General features: G+C 37.1%; 2 protein-coding genes across 2 annotated transcripts in view; one reads left to right on the top strand and one right to left on the bottom strand.

Moving 5' to 3' along the window:
- Positions 1–232: 232 nt before the first annotated feature.
- Positions 233–21445, top strand: part of LOC132201116 (cAMP-specific 3',5'-cyclic phosphodiesterase) — a 138021-nt gene continuing 116808 nt past the window's right edge. Inside the window, exon 1 of the mRNA XM_059627040.1 lies at positions 233–603. Coding sequence (XP_059483023.1) covers positions 515–603 — 89 coding nt within the window. The 5' untranslated portion in view covers positions 233–514. The remainder of the gene's footprint in view (positions 604–21445) is intronic.
- LOC132201122 (uncharacterized) lies at positions 15327–19667 on the bottom strand. The gene is made up of 4 exons (XM_059627051.1): positions 19564–19667; positions 18925–19022; positions 17949–18248; positions 15327–15966 (listed from the first exon to the last, which is right to left on the bottom strand). Exons 1-4 carry the CDS (start codon positions 19656–19658, stop codon positions 15833–15835), a joined length of 627 nt encoding a protein of 208 aa, XP_059483034.1. The 5' UTR covers positions 19659–19667; the 3' UTR covers positions 15327–15832.

The following is a 21445-nucleotide window of genomic DNA, read 5'->3' as shown; positions in this document are numbered from 1 at the left end:
GCCATTGATTTTCCAATTCTGATTAAGGCTATTAATCTGGTTTAAGATTTGCCAAAGTAAAAATGACTTTTTTAAATTTTCTATTTAAAAACATTTTTTTAACTTGTATAATATTTTATTGAAACAAGAAACTCTTTTTACTGAATGATAATTTGCAGAAAAATCAATCAAACTAGCAAAAACAGAGATAAAATAATAATTGTTTAATTTTCCTTTTGTGTTCGATTTGCAGGTTGAGGTTCAAGAAGCCCCGAGTCGGCGTCCCTCGAACCTGAAGCAGCGGTGTTCGTCGCCAAGACTGTTCGCGTCACGTGGCTCGACCGACTCAACGGCGAGCTATGTGCAGATCGGCGCCGCGAGCCACCCGCTAGGCTCGTCGTCCAGCTCGAGCAGCGGCTCCAGCAGTGTGTTCTCAAAGACGCCGAGCCGCAAGTCCAACGTGTCGTTCGCAAACCAAATCTTCTCTTCGAACCGCCCCCCGATCGTCTCGCAGTCGAGCGTCGGCGGTCGAACGATGCAAGCCGAGCAGGGCAGCATCGGCGACCTGCAAAAGTACCACAACCGATACCTCAGGAACAGGAGACACACCTTGGCCAACGTTCGGTGAGTACAACTTTTTCTAAATGCAAGTGGCGACATCCTTTGTTACGGTAAAAACTAGAATTAATTATAGAGAATAATAATATCATGTCCGAAGTTCATAAAAATTTGGGGGAAGCAAATCAATTTTTGTTTTTCACGCATCATTCATCATATTACTTTCAAGAATAAAAACTGAATTTGGGAAAAATACAAAATTAGACATTGTAAAATTAGTTCAACCAACTTACAAATTGTTTTAAAAAAATTCTAAATTATTTCTAGTATTAAATTTGTTTGTGATAATTTTACATATGAGTAATTCTTTTTATTCAGATACATTTGAAAATAACAACAATATTCCAAAATTAAAAAAAAAAATTAATACAAAAATGAGTGAGTAATTTCTTTGCAAAATCAATCAAAAATTCAATTGCAACATGTTCTAGACCAAAAAGTTGATCAAATTTATTGGTCTCGAAACATGATATTATACAAATTACTACATTAACCAACATTAACTATGTACGCAAGGATTTGCGTCGCGTTCATCGTTACTAATGCTCTGTTAATCATAAGCCACACAGGACTTACAATTGAAACCTCCATTAATGTCCGCACAAATCTCAACATAATTATGTTGTGGTTTCGATTGTTTATTTTTGTCTATATAAAAGTGCTCGAATTTTGTTTCCACTTAAAGTTCTCTTTCTGCAGCTATTTGCAGTTCTGGCACGCAGGAAGATTGAAGAGTTTATGCAAACGAAAATAAAACGTTTCGGGTGAGAGACGGTGACACGCAGAAGCGATATTTTCTAGAAAAAGCCCATTTTAATGACGTACGGCAGTGCGGCGTTGCGGTTTGTGCCAAAAGTCTAAGCTGATCAAATTATTGCCGGGTGGTGCCTCATTTCTTGCAAATTCTAACTGGATATATTTTTAGAACTACTCATTTTCCTCAAAATATAAATAATTTTGTTGCTTTAATAAATTTTAGCCTACTTAATCAACAGGCATTTAAAAGAGAACACTTATGGAATGAATTAAAATTGATTAATATTTAATTGGAATGAATGGCACTATTTTATTTTATTATTTATTTATTTATTTATTTTTATTTTCCTTTCAATAAATCGAAATAATTATTATCTTACACCAATTTAATACACAAAAATTAATTAGGGCAGAACGGAAAATATTTTCTTTTGTTGAATTATTTGGTGTTATTCAACTGAGTAAATTTATTTTATTTTATATTGTAGAAAAGTTCCAAAATTTAATTAGAGTGCTAAATGGTGCTAAAGAGCAACTAGACAAGGTGAATAAATCATCTTTTTAATGGCAGTAATTGGCAACTTGACAAAAAAAAATAGCTGGAAATGAGAATTAGGCTTTAAATCTGTGTATGCGATTGAGCCTTGGTGCTGCAGTCGCGCGCCCACTTTGTAATTCAGTCAGAGGCCAAGGCCATTTGCAGAGCAGCCAAATGAAAAACGAGCTAGGGGAGCGGCCGCAGCGGATTGCCTTTGAAAGCTCACAAATGTATATTATGGTTCTGTTTCACACACTTTTGTGAAGTTCATCACCGACTAGTTGCTCCCGCGTCCAAAAATATACACACCCGAGCGTTTTCTCTATCCATTAGCAAGATCAGTTGGCAACCGAAAACTTTCATAAAAATTCTTGCTCATTTCAATAGGAGAAAAAAAATCCAGTCCAGCCCATTAAAAATAAATTGAAATATGCTCTGAAAGAAAACTCCACGCAAAAAGTTTAATATCTGTTCCTAGAAAGTTGCTGAAGTTTGATATCAAATATTTAAAATAATTCAAAAGTTTAATGAGCAAAATATACAGTTCTGGAATCTTCAAGGAACTAAAATTAAAGCTTTTTTACTTCAAAAAAGTTTTAAATTTTTCTTTTTCTTTCTAGATTTAAAAGTATATTTTTAGATTTTCACTTTAATTTAATTCATAATTAAAATAATTAATGATTTTATTACTATTTTTTTTTTTTTTGGGAAAGGTTGGAGATTTCGCGAAAACGGAGCCGCGTTTTTCCGAATCGATTGTGACAAAGTGTGCATCCGCCCTCCGCACCCCAGGCGAGTCCCGAGCATACGCGCGCAGACAAGGTTTGCTTTCAGTATCATCCCTTTCGCCAACAGCCTACGGACTCTTCAACGAAACTTTGCTCGAGACCTCACCTGCAGCGTCGCTTTGCTCGCAAAGTCGGAAGCGCCACGTCAGTGACAGACTTTAATTTTCAATTGATTCAGATAGGACGAAGAAATTATTTGAAACAAATTGAAGTCAAAACAATCGAGTTAGAAAATAATTATTGCATTGGAAAAAAGGGGGCTTGTTCTATAAATGCGCTGAGCAGTCGATATATCACATTATTGCGAACCACAGAGAAGGCAAATAAAAATGGGTCCCCTTTTGTTTGCGAAACAATTGTACATGTGTGCACACACACGGCAAACACGAGCGACGGTTCACTTTGCGCGCCCCAAGTTCTGCTACATTGTGTGTGCACGTCTGTTTTATATGCAGCGTTTTATTTCCCTCCTTTTTTCCCTCGACGCATACAAAAGAGGAAATAGGCCGAGCACTCACTCTATGGTGCGCCAATTCATAATTCATAAATGTATCACGTGCCACACTCTTTAGCCTGCAATTTGAATTATTAACGCAATAATTCGTCAAATTGAGTGCTGCAGACCCACTTTGCTGCAGCGCGCAACACGATAATTGCTTTTTCCGCCGCGTGGTTAATTTCACTTTGCTGCTGCGAGCATGAATGCAAATGTTAGTTATTTACGGCACTGAAATATCTCGTTTGAACGGCAGCCAGAAATTTGCTGAAATTAGAGAAATTGACACACGTGCGTTGGGTTGCTCTGATTATTTTGTTTACACTCCTTTATTAAATTACATTTGCGCGGTGTTTTGTTTACACATTCGCTTTCCTCAAAAGCAAAAATTTCATCTCGTTATTTGCCCAACGCCACACACTGGGTCCTTTCAAATTTAGATTTTTGTTTAAATTTAGGAAATTTTACATTCCATTAAGCAAATTTATTACAATTTATCTCCCCCGAATTTTTTCCAGATTGCAAAAATAATCAATTTGAAGCCAAAATTGAGATTTTACGCGCAAACAGAAATAATTACTTTCCGCTTTGAATTAAATAACAACATATTTAAGGAATATCGATCCAATTTTTTATATAAAAATACACATTTTAAATTAAAGGAGAAAATTGAAGTAAAAAGTGTGTATTGTTTTTGACATTAAAATATTATATAATTTATTAATCCATCAATTTGCTTCTACGAATTAGTTCATCTTCAGGATTAGCTTCAAACAGACAAATTCTTACAAAAATTATATTTTTTTCAAGCTTTTTCTTAACATTTTATGTATAGTCTTTTGCTGTGTATTCATGACAGGGAAAAAAATGACCATCTCTTGATGCAAAGTGGGCTTTAAAAAAAATAAAGTTTTTTATACCCTCCCATTTTCCTGGCATTGTAATACGCGTGATGCATACTTTTTGAAGCGCCGTATTAATTATAACGTTTCAAAATTTAATTTTTAGTAGAATGATGAGAAATTTGCATAAAATAAACTCTAAATGCCAAATTCTATTGTTGGAAAGGACAAATGCGATTTTCTTCTACCTGCTTTCAAATTGTAGATTTCTCAGCAAACCAAAAGCTGCCGCTTTTTCTCTTTTTACGTTCACTCTCCATGGTTTTCCTGCTTTGGGTCAAATGCCACTCCAAATAATGCGAAAAGACATTTTTTCTCTCTCTCAAAAAAGTTGGAGTGCTGCCCGCCGTGTACCTTTTACTTCTCCATCATTCTGCGAAATAAGATACAAGAAAGAAGCACAGAAATATTGCTTTTTGATGCGATTTGCTGCTGCATTCTTGCTTTTCATTCACTCTGGTTGTTTTGTGAGCTTTTGTAGGGTTTGCCAGTGTGTGTGGGTTGCTTTTGTGCTCTCAATCAATTTATGGATGAATTGAGTGCTAATAAATTCCAATTCGCAGATGTGTGTATTCACCAAATGAAACCTTGGATCTTTTCATGCCATTTTAATTCAGGATTAAGAAAAATTTATATATTTTTTCCAGTAACTTTGTTTGAAAATAAATTCATTTCATTATCTTATCAATTAACAATCGGTGGAATTCTATTTTTACTTAAAAAAATCTGATACTTTTTTTTCATTAGGCAGTCTTATATGTATGTGAGAAAAATGAATGGGTGGATATCACTCAGGTGACCCAGGCTATATTCTCGATGGAGATGCTTTTTCCGTCTCTCTCTCTGTGTGTTTAGTTATTTTCACCTTGGGGGTGTGCTAGAGAGAGAGAGACAGAGAAGGAAGTGCCAGGTAATTAGTCACGCCGCTGTCAGCGCTGCTCATCACTCACCCGGTGCGCAAATGACACCAATGATTAATCCGTCGCCGTCGGCGCTGGCAGTGATTGAAAATCTCAAAATTTGATTTCGTTCTTGTATGTTTGCGGAAAGCAAATGAAAGAGGAGCTCTGTAAGTGGTGGCGCACAAAGGAGGAGAAAACGAGGTCGATCTTCCTCTTGATTTATTTATATTGCGAAAAAAATCAAATCTTTCGGCAGCTAGGATGGAAAATTTAAATAAAATTCATACAACGTGAGGCGAGACACGTTTCCTGCAAAGCTCTGCTTCTCTAACCAATGAATATAAATTGCAAATTTAATAACCGTTTTGTGTATGCGTCGCTCTCGGCCGTACATCCAAACATGTCACACTGACTTAATTTGACGCGTCGTGGCCTCGGAAATATTATATTTAAGGCTCCTTCGAAGCTGACACTTTTCATTATTATTGGCTTGTAATTAAAAGTTTTCAACTCTCTTCTCTTCGTGTCCGCCTACGCACGCATTGCTGCACACTCGAGTGAGACTGCACTAAATTTACACATCCGTGTGTAAACATTTGCGCCGTCGATCGATCAACTTATTATCGTTGTCGTATATTTTCCGACGAATACCAATATTTGTACAACAGAGTGCACACGCTCGCTGAAATTGTGTAACGCGCCAACATAATTTTTCACACCTGCTCAAATTCCCGTAACTTTATTTTGGTATTTCGTTTTCCCTCTCTGCTGCTGCTGCTATAGATTTTTCAATAATTCAATACAAATTTTTGAAGTGAAATATAATTTAGTTTTAAAAAGTATCGTAATTCCTCTTATTGTTAGTCTATTAAGCACGCCGATGTTGCAAAAAATTGAAAATAATTTATTTTTCATTTCTAATCTTTTTACCAAATTCTTTCAACATCCTGACCCTCAACTGGGGTGCCACCCCTCGGTAAAGGGTAGCAAATTCAACCTCTAAAACCTCAATAGTGATTATATTTTGTTACAAAAGCTTTCAGGGTCAAAATTGGTGACCTCAAAAGGTTAATCGGGTTAATCTATTGAATAGGAATAGCGCCGACCATTTGCGCGAAGAATCTTTTTGAATTTGGCCTGCGGATAGTAACACAAATTAATAATTTTAATTGCATATGAAAAATGAGGTAGTCAAACTGAATGAAGACGTTTCATTTAAATTGTGGTGTTTCAACGAAATTTCTATTAACTGCTCTCAACCCCATACACTTAGGAGAGAGTGGAATGTCAACATCACTTATGGAATCGATTCGTGGATGTGGATAATTACTCCATCAATTGGCGGGAAAGCAATTTGTTTGATCAAGATTTAATGTTTGAATTGGCCTAAAACATTCCCGGAACATTACCTTATTGCTTATTGTCTTTGAAATTTCAATTTTCAATGCTGCCCATGAGTTTTTGTTATGCAAAATGTATCCCTAAATCTGTCTTATAATTATTGTTGTTTTGCAATACATTTTTTACATTCCATTTTTGAAAACAATTAATTTATTTAAAAAGCAAATTCATTTAAAAAAATTTTGATTAATTGTTTTTACTTAATGTGAGGATAACTTTGGCTCGCAAAAAGATCCACGTCATTTTGATGAATTTGCAGCAGGCTGTTGATCCTAGGGCCATGCCTGCATTTTGACCACGCGCGGTGGGTCGATTGTGTGGTCTGGGTGCGTAACGTATGTATTTGAACTCGCTCGACGCGTGTGTGTGTGCTTGAGGTTGGACATGCAGGGGGTCGGGAGGACTATGAGCAGCTAGCAAATGAAATTTTAATGCTATTTTGATGTGGCAATGGTGATATGTTGACGTCAATGGATCGCGGTCAATGCGGCACTGCGGCTCCCGCTCTCTCGCACGCGGCGACGGAAACACAAAGAGCTCCAGTCTTATCTCGCGACTACTTGCTCTCCTCCTCTGCCGCATTGGATCATTAGAGAGAAATCTCGAGACTGATTCGATGCATTAGCCTGATTAATGCATGAACGCTTCATAGGCGTATTCCTGGGTGACACCTCTTCAATTAGCAGACGACTCAGATCCCCTGAATAATGAATGCAATATCCTTCTCGCTCGTCTGCTTTTGCGGTTTTTCTGGTTAATTTCACTTCAGGGGTTGCATTCGAACACCCTTATTTTGCAAGCGAAACAGGAAAACTCTGGCGCCAGATTGCGGAATTCAGGCTTCAGGGATATGATTATGTTAAAATTTTGCAACGGGGAAGCCTGAAATTGACACTAAATTATTTATTCTCCGCAGGTAAATAGAAAAAAATCAGTTTTTTTTTTTGCTTCAATCAATCATATTTTGATTTTAATTTATGATATAAAAAAGCAATTAATCAATTAATTGTGTTAGTTAAACTTTTTCAGCAAGTTTTTTCAGCAAAATTTTTTCATAGTTTTTGTGTTCTATTCGTTTATAAATTTTGAATGATGTATCTCGTCTTAGTTAGGAAGAGATTGCCTTGTGGTTCACCAATAAACTTAATTCACAAGTAAATTAAAAATTGCTAAATAAGAATGAAAAAAATTAAATTACTTACATTTTTTTCCGTATTAGAGTGAAAATTCAATTTTTTTTAGGAATGCAGGAATTTTTGTGTTCTTTCATGACAACGATGGAATTCGTTTTCATTTTCTACTCAGTCTTGACAAATTTCGGCCTAATTGGTGTCATGCTAGGACTTGCACTCTGAAAATTAATGAGAGCAGCGAGAGTGAGCTTGGCATTTAAGAGCAGCATTACTCTTGCAAATAGGCACCGCTACTTTGCTTTTGTCGGTCTAATTAAGATGAAGAAGAGCGTCAACATCCGATTTAATTTCTGCAAATGGAAGTTCGCTGTTTGGTCCATTTAACGAACAGGTCCACTTAGTAGTTGCACGCCCGGCAAGGTCCCGCGAGTGTCTTTCTTGAGCGTGTATTATATTGTTGGCAAACAGCGAGCGCATATCAAATGTCTCTTCTCTCTCATTGTCTGAAGAAGGGGCCTGGAGCTTGCATGAAAGATGAGAGAGCCCAACTTGCAAATGCATGCAGCGTTTATGAATTTGCAAGGAGCAAGTTGGAAATTAGTTTGACGGCGGCGGACGGCCATCTCGCTTTATTGCCCATTAGATGGAACAACGAAATGCATTCTTTTGTGAGCAGAGAAGAGCAGGAAAAAGGTTTCTCGTGTTCATATAGACCTAGAGCAATTGTTGCGCCAGAAAAGCTGCATTGGAAAATCAATGGTCTTTCCTTCTTCTCTCTCTTTCTATTTCCAACGAGACGGCAATATTTGATCCTCCCCTGCTCTTTTTTTACTTCCTCGCATGCAACAATATATCCTCACTCGGTGCTATACGCATCCAAAATAAATAAAGACGTTCTCTTTTTTACGGGGCCGGAGAGTGAATAAGCGCAGTGGGGCCACCCGGCCAGACAGCGCCAGTCAAACGCGCCATTAGTGAAAAAGAGCTAGACCGGTGCCCATTTGCATATAACGGCCTTTACACGTGTTTCACAACGGGCGGGTGCAAATTGATTTCCCGCAGCTTTTAACCAAATTAAAAGTCGTCGGAATCGAAAAGTGGAGAGATCACCAACCTCACACATAGTTTTGTGTTAATTTAGAGGTTAAACCGTGTTGACATGCCAAGGTCATGTTATTTGTTTAGTTTTACATGAAGAGAACGGACTACAATTCCTTTATAAATGCGATTTTGCCCTTTTTTTAAATTTATTTTTCTTTAATCCAAAACTTTTCAATTAATTCTAGGCTTTTCTCTTTCAGCTTTTTTTTTAAATTTATTCACTGTATTTTGAATTAATTGCGTCTGCTTTAACTTCATGTGGACCTTTTCCAGAATCGAGTGTTATTTTGAGTAAGTTGTGAGTCATAATAGATTTCTACTTTGCCGTCGTCGCTCTGAATAAACATTGAGCCATAACGCAGAGCCTCTCTCTCAATATAGGAATATTACATTTGGGCCAAAGTAAACGTCGACCCTCTGCTGGGTTTTATACATTTGATGGCCATGATTACACATTACACGTTGAGCGGGGCGAACACCCGCCGCCTCTCTCGCAGACAGTGTGTGTGTGCACGATCTGGCAAATTATTATGGCCATATTCGCAGGAGAGAGAATTCGGTCAGCGGCGCTGAGAGCTAATTAATCAAAAGCCCTTCCGTCCGTTCGTTCGTCTTTCACTTCTCTCGCGCCATTGGCCGCCGCCACAACGCGCAAAACTCAAAATCAGCAACGCTGAAATTAATTATCCCAATCTGCTCTTAATCAAGCTCAAACGCTAATTAATTCTCTCGAGAGCTTCCTTCTTTGCAATGTGCCAAAAGCACGAGCCCGCACTCTCAGGAATTGCGCCCGAAAGTTCAAAGGACGCGCGTCACATCGGAAAGCAATAATACTTTTGAGTCGGAGATGAGAAAATTCAGTTTGCAATTTTCTTCCACCAATGCAAGATGCGCATGATGTAAAATCCGATACATTTTATTGGCAGCTTTGTCAGAAATTTTAATTAAATTTCAGTTCCTGGATTTCTTGCAAAATTAATAAACGAAAAGTTTTGTTTACTGATCAAAGAGTTCAATGGAAATTTTAAAGCCGCAAACTATCTGATAATTTTTCAAGCTCAATTGTGGGGTGAACTTGATTTGAAGAAATTTTTCTAAATTTTATTGGGGCGGAGAAAAGAATTAATTTAGAAAATTCTATCAGGGGCATTCTTTCTTTCTTACTAAAACTCATACAGGATCAATTTGGAAGCAAAAGTGTTTCCAACTTAGGTAAAAATTTATGAAAGGGTCATAATCTTTACATGCTTGGTTTTTAGTTGCATATGAAGTTCATTTGTTTACCACAATCGAGAGAAATCTTAAAATTCAAAAAGTTATAATGAAAAGAAAAACCACAACAATTGGAGAGAAGAATCACATTCATTCTCTGAAAAAGCTTTTGGTTAAAATCGAGAAAATAAATCTAAACATTCTAGTTTGAAAATCATTTTAACTAATTAATAAATCAAAATTCAATTTATTTTGAAAAATGTTTTTTTGAAAAAGTTTCCCATCAACTGAAATGCTTATCATTCTCAAATCAGTAATTTTTTTTGTTCTAAAAAGTAACGACTTTTAATTTTTTTTATTTTTTTTATGTGGGAAGTATTTTAGGTGTTTTTGGTTTCGCTCGAAATATTAGCTATTTGTGTCCCCTGATATTGATCATTCAGCAGAGGACTGAAACCAAACTAAAACCGAGCTTTTTCAATTTAGAAAAATTCCATTACTGGATACAAAATTCTGTTCACCAACTGCCAATCTATTTTTTTTTATACGCCCACTTCAATTTGCATCAAAATTGATATTTTGCTGCCAATTGGCGCGGAACGTTTTAAAAAGCAATTAGTCGATTTTCCTCTCGGCAAACAAGTCAAGCGTTATATTATTCATTAAGCCGTTCTAGTGCAGAACCTGCCCCACTTTGTACCTTTCCAAGTTGGCGACCGAATTATAATCACGAATTGAAACGAGAGGAATTTGGCTGAGGGTCTGGGCGGATAAACAATGCAGGCCAAAACATAATGGTCGGTGCAGCGCGCGCGTATATTTTGGTCACCGGAAGTAAGAGGCTTCGCTCGGCAGAGTTTCCGTTAAATTTTTGAGAGGCAAACCGTGAGCCAAGTACACTTGGACTTAATAGCATGTGAGCGAGAGAGCAGAATCGATCTAGTCGTCATGGCGACTGAGAAAAACGAAAGACGCCGCCGCGTGCTTCTCTGCAAGTGCGCACGTCGGACTTATAAAAAAAAAATAAGAGAATTCGGCCGCGACCAGATGAGAGCGGGATATTTTTATCGCTGCTTTATTACACACCGCGCGTCTCTGACGAGAAGTACATCCTCTAATTTTCGCTCTCGCAATTTCCTCGCCAGGCACTGCACTGCGGCGATCTTGAATTTCTGCGACAACGTTCATGTGGAGAAAATTTAGAAATTGCTCATTACTCTGCCTCGCTGCCGATAATCATAAAAAAATCAAGGATGTTCAATTTTAGAAATTAATTGTACCATTGACCTCACCTACTAGCAAGTTAATCAAATTATTTCTAATTTAACAGCACAAATTTTGGTACTTTGCATCGAGAAAACTTGCTTGGGTTTTATTAAAATTAATTATTTATAAAAACGATGCAGATATAGTTTATATTTATATTAATGATATTATAATCTCTTACGTGGGTTGTAAATTTGATTTACATTTAAATTTAAAGATGTAAAAACATTTGTTCAATTGTGAATAAATGTGTTAAAACAATTCAAAGTTTGAAGTAAGCCTTCATAAGTTTTTGCACATAATTTTAGATTCATTAAAAGGTTTAGATTGTTTGGAAAGTTTACTGTTGCAAATCCAAGTATTCATCAATCACATTGATGCATTCACTTTTTTACTTTAAAAAAGGTATGTGGGGATTAAAACTAAAATATTTACTAAATCGGTTAATGTTTACAAATTTTGTCTAAATTGTGATGGTTGAAAGTGACAAAATATTAAATTTCCTTGAAAAATTAATTTGAACTGTTGAAATCAAATTTACTAATGTTAATTAAATTGTTGTTTTAACCAAATTACCAGGTTTTAATCTCTCTCGTGATTAATAAAAAGTTGCTAGGAAATTTCATGTAGAATAATTGCTCAAAAGAACTATTCTATATTAAAATGCAATTTCGTGTTGCTATTTTGCAACACGCGTTTCACAATTTCCGTGCACAAAGAGCGCGCATTAAAGCGAGGGTCTATACCTGTGGAAAGTGCGGTCAAAAGCGGCGGGCGCATCCATTTTTAATTCCCTCCGTTAAAAGCTCTGCATAAATGTTGAATGGGTATCGGTGTAGGGGAGGCGAACAAAAGCGCCGCGGAGCAGATTTTGTCCAAGTTTCACGTGAGCCTCAACTTTGCAAAGTCTTAGGGAGAATTATTCAATTCAAAGCAGTTTGTGGCTCTCGAAAGCTAATCTAACCGACATACTCGGTTTTCAATTTGGCAGCGATTCGATATTTTAATTCCATTTCCTCTGCGGACCAATATTGATATTTGCACGTGACAGCTTTTGAAATTGTGCGTTAATGGAAAATGAATATTTTCGTTTCAACATCACGTTAATCGAATTAGATTTCTGATCAATTCATGCCAATCAAACGTAGAGGTAAATTTAATACTGCTAAAATGTTTAAAAAAAATTAAATATTTATCGATGCAATATTAAATTATAATAATTATTACTGCAAATTTTGAGCGAAAATGTACTGTGTAATAATTTCATTTGGGAACCTAAAGCGCGTTTCATTTAACACTAATTAATATTTACTTTCTTTTGATTTTTAAATAACAATTATATATTCAAAAATAATTTAAAAGTCTAAACTAGCCCGTTTTTGTGCATTAAACTGATCTTATTTGCTTGTTTTGTTGCAGCAGGTGAGTACCACAAAAACTATCACTACAAGTCTTCGTCAGTAGAGCTTGATTCTCTAACCGGTGAAGTGAAAATTTCCTTTATTTTAAATTAAAATACTCGTTTTATTTTAAAATCTAAAATATCTGATATCACAATCTTGGAAGATCTTACGATTAGTTGAAAATTAAGGTTATTGTTATACGTCAAGACAATCTCTGTCTATTACAACAAGATATAAATCATCAAAAATAGAATAATACTATATAAATTAAAACTACAAAAAATTTGAAAGGAAAAATAAACTAACTTTACTTAGAAAGCATATCGGGGGAAAGAAACAAAAAATATATTTTTGTAAATATAATTTTTTTATGTTCGTGAGACTTGATTACTTTCTTGAAAAAAGAATTAATTTTATTAACACGGAAAAAAGCACTAAATTCACTTCTTTCGTCTCTTGAGACTTCTTGTTGACATAGTCCACCTTTCTACGGGTTTGTTCCATTTATATTTGGGCCTTGTTTGTACTAAAAGCAATCAGCCCAACATTTACAATCGCCAATTTACTTTTGTGTGTCAAGCAAGCGTAATAGAGCATTGCCGGACGCAAAGTCATGTGCGTTGGTCGTCTCGTGGCTTCCACTTTGCGGAGTGCTTTCGGCGGAATGGCCTAGTAACAAAAGACGTCGGTCAATCTAGATTTGCGGTGCGTGACGAAAACACTGGCTGAGATTCCAGTCTTTATCGGAATAGTCAATCGGCAGCAGATCCACAGCGACCCTTTTTCCAAAAAAAAGGAGCAATTTGTCGACCCAGCCAAACGCCATTCGTTTCAATTTGATGTCTTTAAAAACGGAAAGGGCTCGACCTGATTTCGGTTCAATAAAAAAAAAATTCAAACTAGTAAAACAAGCACTCGCTTATTAATTTTATCGAATCGAGCGGACGAAGAATGCGCATTTTTGAGGACTCTTCAGAGTTATGCAACCTGTTTGTTTCGTAAGTGTTGCGGGCTTGCCGAGCACCGGCTGCTGGCGCTGCCGCCTGCTGCGCGCCCCAGGCTTTGGAACGAAAGCAGATTAGAGATGCTAATACAATCACGTTGCCAATGCAAAGTAGTGCCACCCTCTCGCGCGCACACCACCCCGTGATTAAAATACGACTCGCCTGATGTGAATTTTCCGCCTTGGCAAATTGCGTACTTTGTTGTACGTATATACTGGAATAATGCATTGGAAAAAAGCTCTGCTGCTGCAACTGCTGTATTTAATTTCTCAAAGGATCTGAATCAGCATAAAACCAATCGAGAATGCATTTAGCACAAAGTATTTTTTATTATTCATATAATAATCCAGCTGTCCGTAATACATTATGGATGTTTTTTACATCACAGGCAAAAAACAAAAAGAAACTTTTTTATACAATTTTGGGAAAAATTATTTTATGATAATATTACTAATTACACTAAAAAACAAACGAATTTTTATGCTTGGATTTTAAAAGAAAAAGTCACTTAAGTCTAAAATAATCAATTGATACATTTGTGATAATTCCATATTAATAATATTTAATTTTAATTTTTAAAAATTCACTGATTTTTAGGCGTTGTCGGAAAAAACGTTTTGGAAAAGTTTAAAAAACAAATAAATTAAAATATAGACACAATTTCAAATGGATTATCATCAGAATCAATTTTTGAGAAGAAAAAAATCTATTATTATGTAAAAAAAATTGTGTATCTGTCTGATAAAATATGATTGAATCTGATTGGGAAGCGAAACTAATTTAATGAACCAGTTGATTTGGTCTGGCCGCTCTCTCTAGGGCGCACCCAAGTATGATTATTATTTCTGTCGGAGGAAAGCAAGCACTTGAAAGCCTAGCAACCGAGCGCGTCACGAGCATCCCTGCAGTTACCATGACGTTTGATTAGAATTAAGCGCCGCCTATTGTGATCGGCACGTAGGACGTCTTTCTCTATTATGAACGCACCTACGTACAAAATTCATCCGTCTCGTCGCCTTTCGGCAAAAGTCGATTCTTTGCCGCTCACTCAGTGCGAAATTGTTATCCGCACCAACTGTGTGTGCTGCCAGGAAATTGTCTTTAAAGTTAATCAGCAGCACACTCTGGGGGTTTCTCCATCGACGCTCGTCGGTGGAGCGCTGATTTATTTGTCCTAACGAGCGAGCACACTGCGCTGGCTGCGCACGGCTAATTGCAAAATGATTCAAGTGCGATATGAGAGAGACCTAGAAAGGCGCTCGGGCAGACGAGACCATCAGAGAAATCCGATGCTGATAGATTTCATAGATTAAAGGATCAAATTGGAAAGCAATTGAGATTTATGACTGCAGTAAATTTTATATTGGTTTTCAACAGTAACAAAAGAAATACAAGAAAGCTCAATTTTTTTACCTTAAAATTTAAATTTTTTGCAGCATCCAATAAATTATTTAATTCATTTAATTGCTTGAAAAATTCTTTAATCATCAAATCAGAAAGGACGCGAAAATTCTAACTTGTTCAGCTAAAATTGTTTTTACCGCCAAAATTTCAGAACATTTTGAATATATTAAATTTTTCATTTTCAGTTTTATTATAAAAAAAAACATCAAGTGCAAATTTGCTTTCTTTTTGATAAAACACAGAAAAAAATATAGCGAATAAACGTTGATAACTTTCTTAAGAATCCAGATAAGAATATAAAAATAGCAAACCAAGTTAAACGGTATAAAAATGGAATTTTATTCAGCGACCTCCAATTTTCTGGTGTCAAATCGATAATAGGAATTCAAAAGGAACACCAAGATCCTGATCATCTGATTTTTTTTCTATTTCTCAAAAATAAATATTTAAACTTAAATCTTCTATAACAACGCCAGACAAAGTTTATTTCTGTTATTCCAAAAGTTGATTTCTATGAAACGTGACCTAAGATTTCCAGGGCATAAATGTGATCCTAATTTCAGCTGCTAAAAATTATATTTTTACAGCTTCAAAAGTCACAATATTCACTTTGATCTTTGATTCAATTGTACAAAAAAAAGTCGGAGTTTTTTTTACAAAGAATAAAAAAATCAATCTTATAATGAATATTGAACGCGGTTCAAGGTCTTAAACGATTAGCTGTCAAGAGAGAACAACAAGTGACTTTTAGGGTCGTGTGTTTTCGTTAAGAAAAGAGGCAAACACGTGTCGCGCGCAGTTTAATTTCCTGCGGCAAGAGAAGAAATTAGGCGCAGAAGAGGGTGTTCGAGCTGCGAGGGCAATAAGAAAGAACCTCTGTTTGTGGCAGCGGAGCGACCCTCGTTTTTCTTCTGTTTTTTATTATTATTTTATCTGAAGGTCTTGGGGTAGGGTTGCGCGAGGAAGTGCTTGAGCCAGGAGGGTGCGTTCGCCACTTGGTTGCAGGCCGCCTCGTAGGTGGTTTCCCATGCGCTGGGCTGCTGCGTCGTCGCGTGCCTCGACCCTGCACGAAAACAACACACAGGCCATTAGGGCGCGCCTTGCATATCATTCCAAGCGAGCCCCGTTCGATTGCGTCGGAATGTTTGAGCAACAGGGCTAGCTTGGCGCACAACAAAGTAGAAGAAGAAAAAGCTTATTCTGAGCCGCTGCGTAGAAAAAGCGAATGCACGCAGCCCTTTCTTGTTTCGGCACACGGAAAATAAATTAACCTCGTTTATTATTCCAAACTTATTATGATGAATATTATCGACCCAGGCAGAAAGTGTTGCATGTGAAAAGAATGAATTCATTATCATATAATATTGTTTCTTTCTTTTAAAACAATGGCAAAGAAATAAAAACAAAAAATCTTGCAAAATTTTTAAAAAGATGTCGCAGAGTTTTACAAGATTTTAGGTAAAACGGGAAATGCTGCAATGGATTATAAATGATTCAAATGATAAGAGTTAAAATATTGTGTGTTATTGCTTCAAAAATGAAATTAATTTATTTTCGCCCCCATCACTTCTTTACAGGGTGCCAAAGTTAGGTCTACAGGCCAGAAATGGATAAAAATCCACAAAAACCTGTTTATGCTCATAACGTTTGATTTTGCGCGGTGATATTTTCTAGATAGCTTTTGATTCGCAACATATCAAAGTATAAAAAAAGCAAAAGAAAATTATACCTGTTCTTGAATGTATCACCCTCAGAGAAATTAAATTTGTAAATGGCCGGTTAAAATTATAGGACTTTGATTTCTCAGAGCCCTCAGGGGCAATACCAATTTTTATAATTTTTTGCTTTATTTTTTGCATACTTTGATACCTTTTGAATTGAAAGCTATCTAGAAAATATTAGTTCACTTGGTTATATCAAAAGTTCCTCTGTTAAAAAGGTAAAAAAATCATTAATTTTTACCCATTTTAACTTTAACACTTAACTTTGTCATGCCCTGTAAAGAAGCGATGGGGGGGGGGGGGGAAGTAATTATTTTCATACTTGAAACATTTAACACACAAATAATTATTATCTTATAATCTGAATCATTTTAAATCCATCATTTTAAGTTTCTGCTAAAATCCAGTAAAAGAATCGATTTAAAGATTCTCGTTTGCATTTATTGGCTTAATATAAGAATTTCATATTAATTCGCCAATAGGAGACATTTTTCTAACGTTAAGCTAGTTTTTTTGAGTATTGACGTCATCTATCTATATCAAAATAGAAAGGAGGATCTTTTCATCAAAACCTAATTTTCGAGAGTTGGTAGTTGGAAAACGGTCTGATTAATTGGCTAAACAAGCAGAGAGCACTGCTAACAAAAGCTGATGGCGTTCGTTAGCTCTTTCTCTCTCTCTCATTCACTGGCCTTATCTTATTCTCTTTCCCTCTCTCGGCCTTGCTAGTATGATGGAGTGTGTTCGACGCGACCGCCCAAACATCCCTGAAAGAAAGTTGGACGCGGCACGAAAGTCGGGGGGCCGAATATAGACCTGGCCTCCGCCCTCGCCAGCAACAACGGCCATTATTTTTCATTTCCGCCTCCCAGCACACCCACCCGCACACACTCTCTTTCTCTCTCATGCAGCGCGCTAATGCATGCAACATGTTTTATTACACATAACACGCCCGCGCCCCTAATTAATTGCCGCGCGTACACGTCGTAAAAGACATAATAATAATAATCACGTGCCGACAATTAGATAAAAAAAATTAAGACCAGCACCCGTAATTTTTTACTGCCGAGCGTGAAAGTGTAATTGTTAACGATAAAGCCAAATTCGCAGCGTTAAATTCGGAAGATTAGATTTTTCTCGCCAAAATTTTCAAACTTTAATAACATTTTGCAACATTAATCCATTTGACAGGAAAATATTTGAAGGGCTACAAATATTTTTCGCTATTTCTTTGTTAGTATTAAAATAAATACAAATAAATTTTATGAGGCCCTTAAAAAAACCACGTGCGGACCAGGTAGAGAGATAAAAATTACGAAATTACCTCGTTGAGGGTGGAACTGCGGGTGGCGCAGCATCTCGGCCGAGTACTCTTTGAGGTACTCGGTCTCCCTCTGGGTGACGCCCCACGGCAGCAGTCCTTGCGGGGGCCGCGTGACCTCGTTGGGGGCGGCGGGGGCCACGGTGCCCAGGTCTTCGGTGTACGTGGACGCGAGGCGTTCGAAGCGGCCGTCCGTGCGCAGCGTGTTGAAGTGGAAGTAGGGGCGTCGCGGGCCTGGAATTTGCCACTCTGGGAGATCAGGCACGGGCCACTGGGCACTCGACTCAACTCCGCCGTACTCGCCTGCAACAAACTGACAGTCAACAGGCAGCCAAAACCCGGGGCCTAATGGATTCCTTTCAAAACATTTTTAATTTAAAATAAAACACCATTCAAGTGCAGATAAAATTTTAGTCATTTTCCTCAAATTGCTGTTCTGAAGGAGAAATTTAATCAAATTCCTTATTTAAGCCCTGAAAGATCTTTGCTTATAAACTGTTTTTCAGCAAGAATTGATGGAGTTATTAACTTTTGAAGCTTCTCTGATGATGCACCTAATAAGAAATTATTTATTAAATTTAAAAGTGTCTGGAAACTTTTGGAAACAAACTACTTTATTTTAGTTTAAAAGCAATTTTTGCTAAACTTTCAAATTCGTGTGAAATATTGAAATATTTCCACTTTAATTTTTTATTTTATTAAGAAGTTTCCACTGCACCCCACTAAAAAAAAAAATTGCCTTTGGAACGAAATCCATCTTATGAATAGAGCGCGACACTTCATGAAAGCAATCGCATAGCATTCGGCAAGTCCATTTCTCGATGAATTATATTGTCAATTGAATGGCCTGACAGAATCGCACACTCGAGGCCCGAAAACGTGTGTGGATGGACCAATCGAATGGGGAGCAGTCTCGTTAATGGACGGATTCAATCGTCATTCGAGTGGAAGGGAAATGCAATTTGTTTGCAGCGTTTACCTGAGTGCTTGTCAACTTGGCGCGTGGTTTCGTCGTAGCGCTGTGTCGAGGCGCGGTACAGGGGCTGCAGGTCGTCAATTGGAAATCGCTCGTCCTCCCTGTCGGCCAAGCAAATAAATGGAAAATTAAAGCTCAGTTTGTTTAAGCCAAAGCGACCAAAGTCTGCTTTTTTTAATGACCAAATATTGGAAAATTTAAATCAATGAGAGGCTTAAGCTCTAAAGAAGATTCTGAATAAAAGTTATATTTTTTAATAAAAATTTAATTATAAATTTGCTGAATTTTGCATCAAATTTCATATTTTGTGTCTAAATTATATTGAGCGAGAATTTTTTTCAAAATTAATCAAATATATTCCCGTCCTAATTTTAGATTAATTAGATTTTTTAAGAAACCTTTTTATTTATTTAAGACCAATTAATTATGACTTGATGTCAAAGGTATCGTTTCGCAAAACCGAGCAGAAGATGTTTGATATATTTTTCGCTGCAAAGCCCGGAGGATGATGCGAAGAATCAAATTTCGCCGCAAACTACTTTCGATCATTTCCGTGTGGCCTTTGTGCTTGGCAAAGCCCGAGCCGCGAACGTGCTCTGCAATCAATGGGGGGCGAGGTCGCGCGAAAGGGCAAATGCTCACCACCACTCGCGCTGCAGCGGCCGCGGCAGCTTGAAATTGACGCCGCTGGCCACGAACTGCGTCGGCACGCGCTTCTTGGGCCGGTAGTCGGCCATCGTGGTCGACTCGTCGCGCCGCTCGCCGAATTTGCCGACGAACACGCCGGCCGGGTACGAGGGCACGTCGTCGCGAAGCCCCTCGCCGGGCTCGCCAAAGTCCTCGTGCGTCACAGACGCCTCCTTGAATTGAAAACGACCTCCCCACAGCGCCATCTTGCCTCGCGAATTTAGAGAATTCACACGAAATTTTTCGAAAATTCAATCCAAATAAAACGGTTCAGTTGCTACCAAGAATTTTGAGGAATGACCAACAATGGTAAAGATTTTTTAAATTACAACAATACTGGAATTTTGTTGATAAATCATTTTGTGTTGTTGAAAAAAAAAATTAATGTTCAATTGTTGCAAATATAAAATGCATCAGAATTTTAAAATCAGATAATTTATAAAAAAAATAGTGGAAAAAATATAGTTTTTTCAATAAAAAACAAAATATTCGCTTTGAAGTTGGAGATATTTCATTTTAATTAGGAATATTCTTTTAATATGGAACATTTTTTTTTTAAATTTTATATTGTGTTGATTAATTTAAATAAGAAGCTTTGAAAATTGTTTTTTGATCTTTTCAGTTGAATGAAAGTTTCTTTTATCTTTAAGGTCATTTCCTTCAGAGGCAAAATAATAAGCACTGTTTAATACAGTGACAAAAAACCAATTAATGGCAGGCAAAGAAATAACGTTCCCCTTTGAGCAGCACAGCTCTGGTCTTTTCAAGCGACTTTAAAACAACCTTGTGAGTTTCATATTTGCTTTGCGAATTCTCTGCTTCCTTTGCATATAAAAGCCTGCGATGTAGCGCCATAAATTAATTACCGCCGGCCTTGTTACACAAGTGGGTTTGATCCTTTGCCCGAGAGTTTTTTCCCGCAGTGTTATTTTTCCTTTTCAAAGGAAAAACGTGCACAGCTGTTGAAAAATTGCAAAACTCAAAAGTCACGGTTTTTCAATCAAAATTGATTGGAAGCGTTTTGCTCTGTCAAACCGAAAAGGTACACACACGTGGGCGCGTAAGCCTCTTTTCTGCGCAAAAAGCTGCCATTAAAAATTTTCCGCCGCACTAACGAGAGGACAAAAGGACGAGAGCAAAACACGCGTGTATGTCGCTGGCTGGAACGGCAACAAGTCTACTCTTAATTCGTCCTCCCCTGTGTGTTTCAGCTTTTCATTAACAAGCCGCGCTCTTCCGCGGCTGCCGCCGTGCATTTAATTTGGTTTGCGCGTTATTTAAGTGCTGCTCTCGCAAACGGAACGAAAATGTGTGTTTTCGCGAGAGAGCGGCGCAGAATGAAACGACCCCGTCTGCTAGAGACACCTCGCACCCGGCGCCGGAACCCTGGTGCGCAACTGGTGCTCCTTGCTAGTGAGGCACCCAACGTATAGGTGGCTGCTCAGAACCCACCCCTAATAATATGTGAGGAAAGGGAAGGTCCATTTTATTCATACTTTGAGTTAAATAAAATAAATTTATATAGGATGGAAAATTTTACTTAAATAAATTGGTTCAAATTATTCAATTTCCACATGTTGAATGAAAAAATTGAGCAAAAAAAGTTGAAAATATCCCCTAATTATTAATTAAAAATTTCCTAAATTGATCGTTTTCCGTCAATTGATTCCATTGTGAATTTGCTCAGAATTTCAAAACGGTTTGATAAGAAAAATTTAGAAATTGGTACTCGAAAAGGGCGCATCTCTTAATTGGATATTTTCTGGTTCGAAGTTCGAATCGGTTCAAGGGGCGGAAAGTTCCGAGTTATTTTTAATTCTGGCATTTAATTTTGGTC

Source organism: Neocloeon triangulifer, unplaced genomic scaffold (genome assembly GCF_031216515.1).
Source record: "Neocloeon triangulifer isolate White Clay Creek 2 clone unplaced genomic scaffold, ASM3121651v1 ptg000014l, whole genome shotgun sequence".
NCBI lineage: Eukaryota > Metazoa > Arthropoda > Insecta > Ephemeroptera > Baetidae > Neocloeon > Neocloeon triangulifer.
The sequence above is the reverse complement of the archived record's forward strand: the minus strand, read 5'-3'. Positions and strand labels throughout refer to the sequence as shown.